This window comes from Zea mays, chromosome 7 (genome assembly GCF_902167145.1).
Source record: "Zea mays cultivar B73 chromosome 7, Zm-B73-REFERENCE-NAM-5.0, whole genome shotgun sequence".
Lineage (NCBI taxonomy): Eukaryota > Viridiplantae > Streptophyta > Magnoliopsida > Poales > Poaceae > Zea > Zea mays.
In genome coordinates this window covers 130,723,223-130,731,527 of record NC_050102.1, presented here as the reverse complement: position 1 = coordinate 130,731,527, position 8,305 = coordinate 130,723,223, and the positions used below count along the sequence as shown (strand labels likewise).

Genomic DNA, 8,305 nt, shown 5'->3' with positions numbered 1-8,305 from the left:
AAATTTAATTTCGGAGCGGCACGTCAGGGTACCATTGACCGGCCAATAGGAATGGCTCACGGCATGGCTTCCCTGTCTCTTTTTTACTGCCGCCGAAAAAGAATTCAGGTTTTGGAGATGCTTCCAAAACTGCAGCAGGGCTTGTCCTCCTGGGGGACCTTTCCAGAAATGCACGAGGAGGAGACGGGGCAGTGGGGGTGCGTGAAAACAAAAATGAAAACATAGATCCCGTTCCCGTCCGTGTACTACTCCTAGAAAAGCTAGCTTTGGAGGGGGTCAAATGGCTGGCATGGAAAATTGAAATAACCATCTAAATACGATTTTCATATTTGCTAGAACTTATAATATAAATATCACATATATTTAATATTTTTATCCATCAGGTTCTAGATTTGTTTTTATAGATTTATTTTGCCAATATCTGTGATATCCATATCTACAAAGAAAAAATATTGTATCATCGACACATTTAAAATTTCTCTCTCCATAATAAGAGACCAATTCTTTATTTTTATCATTACTAATAATGCATTAAAGCCATTTAATAGTACATCTACAAGTAACATTTAGTGTTAATTTAAAATAATGTATGATATATAAAGATTAAACTAGTTTTAATATTTTTGTTTTATTTTAAGCCTAATATGTTTGTCGTTGTAAACTAATTTTAACAATTTAGTTTAATTATTTTAATCGATATATTTGGTTGGTAAGTATTTATTGATAACTGTATTATTTTAAGCTATATTTGTCTATAGTTTATACACAAGCACTTTAATCTCTACTTGTGTAATAATTTTGTAATTCCAAAAATATTGATAAAGCAAACTAGCTATTTATTGTAATTTAATTTACTTCGATATTGAAGATTATTAGAAGTGTACTTTTAATTATTTCATTTTAGTTATTGAGGATTAGTAGTGAAATTTTATTTATATATGTTGAATTTATAATACACGTTCTAACCAGAATTGCGTAAATATGTAAATAGAGTTTAGAATTTACGACATATATTCATATTTATGTCTAAAAATATATATGCATGTATTTGTATTTAAATTAAAATATAATAAAAATGATATCCATACGAAATGGCGGGCGGGTTAAAAGGGGGCGCAAAAGATCCCGAAGAAACCGAGAAAGAAAACGAAGGAACGAATGGATGACTCGCCGCAGGGGAGAGACGACGCTGGCGGAAGTGTCACGGGTGTGCATCTCCAAACTTCCAATCCCTCTCTCGAAAACACCCAGACAGACACAGCGACACATATTCCCTCCACCGCCCACACGCTCCCCGAGGCAGGAGCACACCACACTTGCCTTCACTCCGCATTCGGCATTCACCACCCACCACCTCCAGTTAAAATAGCCGGTCGGTCACCCTCCTCCGCTCGGCTCGCCTCGCCTCGTATCGTCCACCTCAGAAGGAAGAAGTTAAAACCCCAAGAAACCTTGGTCGACGCTTCGACTCCTGTAGTGTAGGTAGGAAGGAGTGAGAGTGATGGAGAGGAGCGGGAGCTGGGACTGCGACGCGGCTGCGCAGGCGGCCGCGCAGAAGGCGGTGCCGGCGCCGTTCCTGATCAAGACGTACCAGCTGGTGGACGACCCGGCCACGGACCACATCGTCTCCTGGGGAGACGACCGGGCCTCCACCTTCGTGGTCTTCCGGCCGCCGGAGTTCGCACGCGACATCCTCCCCAACTACTTCAAGCACAACAACTTCTCCTCCTTCGTCCGGCAGCTAAACACCTACGTGAGTATGAGTTGCGTTGCTTGCACTTCCGCTCTGACTGAGTCGCGTGGACCACGTACGTACGGATGGTGACGGTCGGTAACGCTGCAACGCCACACAATGCAGGGATTCCGGAAGGTCGTCCCGGAGCGGTGGGAGTTCGCGAACGAGTTCTTCCGCAAGGGGGAGAAGCAGCTGCTCTGCGAGATCCACCGGCGCAAGACGTCGTCGGCGTGCACGGCGTCGCCGTCGCCTCCGCCCTTCTTCGCTTCGCCTCACTTCCCCGTCTTCCACCCGGGCGGCCCGCACCACCACCACCACAACCACCACCCGTTCGCGGGGGGAGACGACGGGGTTGTGGCGGCGGCGGCCGCCGCGCACGGCGTTGGCCTCGCGTTCCCGCACCCGCACCCGCATTGGAGGGAGGCGCACCCGCACGCCGCCGCGCCGGTGTCTACGCGGCTACTAGCCCTGGGCGCCCCTCAGGCGCCGGCGCCGCTGCCCGCCGCCGCGGCCGATGCCGGCGGCGGCGCGGGGCGCGCGGCCGTGCTGATGGAGGAGAACGAGCGGCTTCGGCGCAGCAACGCGGCGCTGCTGCAGGAGCTGGCGCACATGCGGAAGCTGTACAACGACATCATCTACTTCGTGCAGAACCACGTGCGGCCCGCGGCGCCCAGCCCGGCCGCGGCCGCGTTCCTGCAGGGCCTCGGCCTGCAGGCGGCGCGCAAGAAGCCCGCCGCCGCCCCCGTGTCGGCCGCGGGGCGCAACAACCACTCCGGCGGGAGCACCACGTCCAGCAGCTCGCTAACCATCGCGGACTCGCCCTCGCCCCCGCCGCAGCGGGCCGACAAGAGCGGCGGGGAGGCCGGGAGCAGCGGCACCGCGCCCACCATGCTTTTCGGCGTGCACCTGAGCGCCGCCCCCGCTCCTAGCTGCGCGGGCACGGGCAAAAAGAGGCCGGCTTCCCCGCAGGAAGAAGACCAGCCGCCCACCTGGCCTGCGAGGAAGCCGCGGCTGGCGCTGGATGGCGCCGACCTAAGCCTGAACGTCGCGGTGCCCTCCGCCGCCTCGCCCCCCGCTAGCACCAGCTAGTCTGCTTACTCACCTCCATCACCTGGCTGGCTGGCTGGCGCGCATGCATGCATGCAAACGGCGGGGGGCGGCCGTTTTGTTGTTCTAGGGTCTAGTTCGATCGACGTGTCCTGTTTCGACTGGGTACATCTTCTTTCGTTGATGGTGTCTAGTGTCTTTCGGTTAGGGCTCTGCTGCTAGACTTCCCACTAATTGCACTGCCGCGCCGTGCCAAAGCACTCGAGTCGAGTCTGGTGCTGTTGATCCGCGGTCCTCCCGTGAACTAATCCAAGCCATGCAAGTTTTTTTGTACAGAAGTACTCCTACTACAAGTCGAAGTCAATTACCCGTGCGTGGACGTGGAGTACTGTACTAGTACTACTCCCTAGCAGCAGCTCAGTCAGGTAGCTGTTCTGAATGCTGCTTGCTACTCGCCTATTCTCTGATTTCTGATGTTGCCAGCCAGGCAGGCAGGGCGAGCAATCTTTTGGGCGACGAGTCCGGAAAGACGTCTCTCTTTCATTTATACAGAAGAAAAACACACCCCGCTTTCCTGAGACTTGTTTCGGCGTTTCAGTTACCTTTTGCGTGCTCTCGTGGGAGTCAAAGATGTGAAAGGCAGTTACAGCTGCGCCTGCGCAGGGGGGGTGCTTTGGACAGATCACATGTTGGCACAAGTGACGGGCGGGGTGAGTACGGCTGGAGCGCGACGAGTACAGTCTTGTTTGCGGGCTGCCGCTGCCGCAGCACAGTTCTGTACGCCAGTGGTATCAGCTACAGCTAGTGGTAGCCCTAGCTAGATACTCTATGGAGCTGCCTAGGGAGTAAACTGTCCGTGCGGGAGGAAAGGGCAGCGCGTCATGATTAGGCGACTGGCTCCAGATCTCTTCAGAGAGCGAGGGTCTGTCTAATCTATCTGGAGCCGGAAGCGTAAACACCGGGCAAGAGATCTCTTCAGCCGCCTGCGATGCGAACGAGAGGGATGGGATATCTGGCTTTGAATGCTGATGCATGTGGTGTGTTGGGTGGCCACTGCTTGGCATTGGGCTCTGTTTCTTTCTTCTAGTACTCCTCCTGGCTTCTGCCGCTGCAACTCCAGCAGCAGCACCAACACTGCCGCTAGCAGCCCCGCGGGGTTCCCACGATATTCCGAAAATCAAAAAGGCACTCTCTGACCGCCTTCCGTTCCCTCGGAACGTGATAGTTCTGCCAGATTCGCCCCACGGTCCGCAGCATGCAGGCCATGGCCCCACATGTCTAACAGAAGCTACGCCCCCCTTTCTCCCCCTACCAATTTCCTTGTTTTATTTCTCTCTATTTAATTTAACACCGTCCAATATTGGTACCACATCCATTCTCGAATATTTATAGTCTCTTAATTCATTTTAGAACTATAACAACAAATATAAAACAACGGAAAGAGTATTTACTACTACGAATCATTGTTAGCGGTTCATATTGTTCCCTGGTGGACACATGGCACGAATTTATAGGTGACCAAAATGACCACATGATAAAAACAAGAAGACAAGTTAAAAAAAAGGAAACTATATAAAAAAGAGTTAAGTTTTTTATGACCGAATAGAAGCCGTGTGTACCTTTTCGAATGTCGATCTCCTCGAAAGACACATGCGCCAAGAAAGGGATGGAGTCAGGTGACGTCTCCAGCCGAGAGTCAAGGTTCGCTAGTTCACCAAGCTTGTCTGCCATGGGATGTGTCACATCGTTGCGACGAGCGAGATCCGGCTTATCGAGCAGGTTGGTGTCGCGATGATGACAGGGCAGGGGACAGAGGCGCCAGGAAGTGGCGGGGTCAGGCGACGTCGCGTCGATAAAGAGGTGGTCGCAAAAAGCGGAGCATCAAGACAGACTGGTTTAGGTAACATCGAGAAGAATAGGATCAGACAAATAGATGTGAGGACTTAGCCAAGAAGGAGGATAGATGTGAGGACTTAGCCAAGAAGGAGGACGACTATCCAGAGTACTATGCCGATCCGACGAGGAGGCTGGTGACAGGGTTATTTTAGTCCCTGATCAAAACCTATATAGCTAATTGTTAACCACCTAATAAGTTGTTAACTAGTTTTAACTGGGTTGAGGCTGCTAATAACTATCGATCGTTCGAGGGTATATCTAACAATTAACTGGTCAATTAGTTGATCTGTTCTATATCTCTCAGCTAATTTGAGCAACTAGCTATTAGTTTTAGAGGTTCGAAACAAGACCTTAGCTTATGCAAAACTTTATTTTTTTTCTATACTTGATAGTAAATAATCATTAGATAAGAGGTTATACAAAACTAGTATGGTGCCTGTGCGTTGCAACGGAACACAAACTATTCGTTAAATGCTTATTACCTACACATATCTATGTTCTTGAAGCGACATGGTAGACTGGTTACCTCATTTAAATAAGATCTTTCTATGTGAGGTAACTGTTTGAAATAGGCTTATTAATCTCTGCAACACCCACTATCTAGTATGGTGCCCACTGCAAATTACGACGTGGGATACTGGTTACCTCATTCAAAACAAACTATTCGTTAAATGCTTATTACTTGTGCATATCTAGATGACGTAAAGAAGATCTATCTAGTATGGTGCCTGTGCGCTGCAACGGAACATAAACGACCTTATGGTAATTACACGACAAATCAATCGTGTAACAGTTATGTAACACCCTGAATTTAGGGGTATAAAATTTCTTTCTTTTGATCATCCAAATTCAGGTGTTATTCTTCTCTATCTCACTTTAGTTTCTCTCTCTAGTTTTCTCTCTCTCCCTCTTTTAATTAGAGTTAGTTGTATTAGTGAGGGATTATTTATTTTATTTTGCCCAAAACATATGAGTCATGACATGTTGCATCATGCTGAGCTTAAAATATTCTTTGAAGTGTTGCACATGTTTGAATTTATTTGAATTTGAAATCTAGTTCGAATTTGGATTTGAAAACCCTATAGAAAAGAAAAAGAAAAGGAATAAAAAAATCTAAAGAAAAAGAAAAGGAGAAAGCAGCCCAGCCGGCCCACTAAGCCCAGCCGCCTGTCAGCGGCAGTTCCCGCTCGCGTGCGCCCTCCTCTCGCTCGCTGCCCAGTGGGACCAACCTGTCGGCGCCAGTTACTTCGCCCGCTCGCTCTCCCTCTCCCTCTGTTTCGCGGGCCTGGTTCGCCAGTGCCGAGCCGTTGCCCCCGCGCGTCCCCTTTTCTCTCTCTGCGCCGTGGGCCTGCCTTGTCAGATCCGCCTTCCCCGCGCCTGCCGTGGACCGGCGCATGCGCACTCGCGCACGTCGTCGGGTTTCTCGGCCACGACGCCCGCCCACGCGCCCAGCTCTCTTTTTAGAGCCCCGCCAGTTCCCCGCGCACACCCCTCACCTCAATTCGCGCAGCTTCGCACTCTCTCGCGCTCTACCCTCGCCGCTAGCCGCCGCCGGAGACCCGCGCCTGTGTTCCCGGCCAAACAGCTGGAGACCGCGCCAAGCCTCCCCGAGCTCCGCCCCGAGGTGAGACACCCGTCCCTGTGCCCAATTTCCTTTATTGTGCCCTGTGTTCGTCCAATTTTGCCTTCGCGGTGCTCGACCGCGGCGGTCCGCCGTGCTCGCGCGGTGTCCGGACGATTTGGCCGGGTTTAGTTCACCGGAGTAGGTCTCTGTGTTACCCCTGTCTCTACGGAAGCTAGCCCAAGCCTTAGCGCGCCTTAAGTCCCCTCCCCGTGGCTGGGATCGCTCACCAGAGTTTCTCCGGCCCGCCCGAGACCTTCTCACCACCGTTCTACCCTCTCTGCCCGTGGATTCATGGCCTCTTCCCCGCCATTGAGTTCGCCGTGGCGCCCTCTCCCTCTCTGCCCAACTCCGGCGACCCCGGAGCTACCCTAGCTCGCGCCTGCCTCAACTCCGATGACCTCACCGCCGCGGAAAGGAGCGGCGCCGCCCGTAGCCGTCTGTTTCCCCGGCCTGATCCCCTCCGTCCGATTCAAATCGAACGGCCCGGACCACGGGATACCGCTTCGCGCACGCATGCCTGACGCCCTGGCTCGCCTATCAGCGCCACCGGCAGCCGCTCATTCGTCTCGGTCTGAATTTTCCCCGTCCGATATTGATCGAACGGTTCAGACCCCCTCAGACTCCTCCTTGTCCGATCGTGATCGAAAGGCTCGGACCCCCTCGGACCCCTATAGCCATCCGTTTCCCCTCTGGCGCTGGGCCCGCTCGGTCAGCGCGCTCTCCACCCTGTCGCTAACACTCCCTGTCTCGCCTGTCAACGCCCGCCAGCCCCCCCCCCCCCCCCGCGCGCCCCTGGCCGCAGATTTAATCTCGGCTGTCGGTTTCTGATCCAACGGTTAGATTCACCCGATAACCCTTCGCGTGGCTATTTTTCTTAAGAAACCCCCTGGTTTTAGGAAATCAACCCGCCGTCCCTGGTTTTCGCGCGCAGACCCTTGTAATCTTGCGGATTTAGCCGTGGACTTTTAAATAATCACAGAATTAACCCTAATTTCATATTTTGAATTCCCAAACTTGTTTATTTCATAACTTTTGCATATGAACTCCAAATTTAGTGATTCAAATTGCAAAATGTTTATAGAATTATTCTCTGTTTAAATAAAATAGGTTCACTCATTGTCTGCACACTCTAATTTTTAGGATTGAATATGAACTAATGTAGATGTATGTTTTGTTTATTTAATAAAATAAATAAAAGGAGAACCTTAGAGATTTTAACGTATTTGAGCTTGTGAGATTAATAATATGTATTACATAAGTTCATCTCTATTCTAAATGGTAGGTCACAATAAAATATGTTGAACTATGTTTTTGTACTTGTTAGTAACACTTAGAGGAATAATAATCAATTTCCAAAATGAAGGTAAGTTATGTTGTAGTTCATGTTATACTTTGAATCCATCATCCCTTATGTAGCATTGTGTCTTTTTAAGATGTGTTCCAATGTTTGTACATGTTTGGTGTGATGTTCATTTGTACTTTCCAAATGTATTGAATGCATGCTCGCTTTATTTAGACAACGAGCAATCCGAGGTTCCTGAGTGTGTTGTTGGAGACCTCCCTGAGCAGCAACCTGGTGAAGGCAAGTGTACTCAGACCTATCATGTCCTACTTTACTTTATAATCCACTGTCCCGCATTACTTTATTGAAACCTAAGGCTTGACTAGTTTGTATTTCCCTTACCCTTGTTTACCTTTTTGGGTTAATCACGATGAAAGGATCACGATGCCCAAGAGGGGGGGGGGGTGAATTGGGCTTTTCTAAAAATCAACACTAATTAAAACCTAGGCACGAGCTAAACAAGAGCCCAACTTCACCCCAACAACTAGCACTAGGAAAATAATACTAGAAATATAACAAAGCTAAGACAATGCTTCAAATACTTGCTAAACAAATACACAATGTAAAGTGCTTGAATTAAGTGCGGAATGTAAAGCAAAGTTTAGAAGACTCCTCCAATTTTTCCCGAGGTATCGAAGAGTCGGCACTCTCCACTAGTCCT

The 8,305-nt window shown here is 49.9% G+C and overlaps 1 protein-coding gene across 1 annotated transcript; it reads left to right on the top strand.

Annotated features, from left to right (window-relative positions):
* Positions 1-1,181: 1,181 nt before the first annotated feature.
* LOC109940795 (heat stress transcription factor B-4c) lies at positions 1,182-3,149 on the top strand. The gene is made up of 2 exons (XM_020541061.3): positions 1,182-1,753; positions 1,859-3,149. Exons 1-2 carry the CDS (start codon positions 1,502-1,504, stop codon positions 2,822-2,824), a joined length of 1,218 nt encoding a protein of 405 aa, XP_020396650.1. The 5' UTR covers positions 1,182-1,501; the 3' UTR covers positions 2,825-3,149.
* The last annotated feature ends 5,156 nt before the right edge of the window (positions 3,150-8,305 follow it).

Coding starts and splice junctions, on each gene's coding strand:
- LOC109940795 (XM_020541061.3), top strand. CDS start 1,502: ATGGAGAGGAGCGGGAGCTGGGACTGCGACGCGGCTGCGCAGGCGGCC. Junction 1,754..1,858: donor TCCGGCAGCTAAACACCTAC/GTGAGTATGAGT, acceptor CACACAATGCAG/GGATTCCGGAAGGTCGTCCC.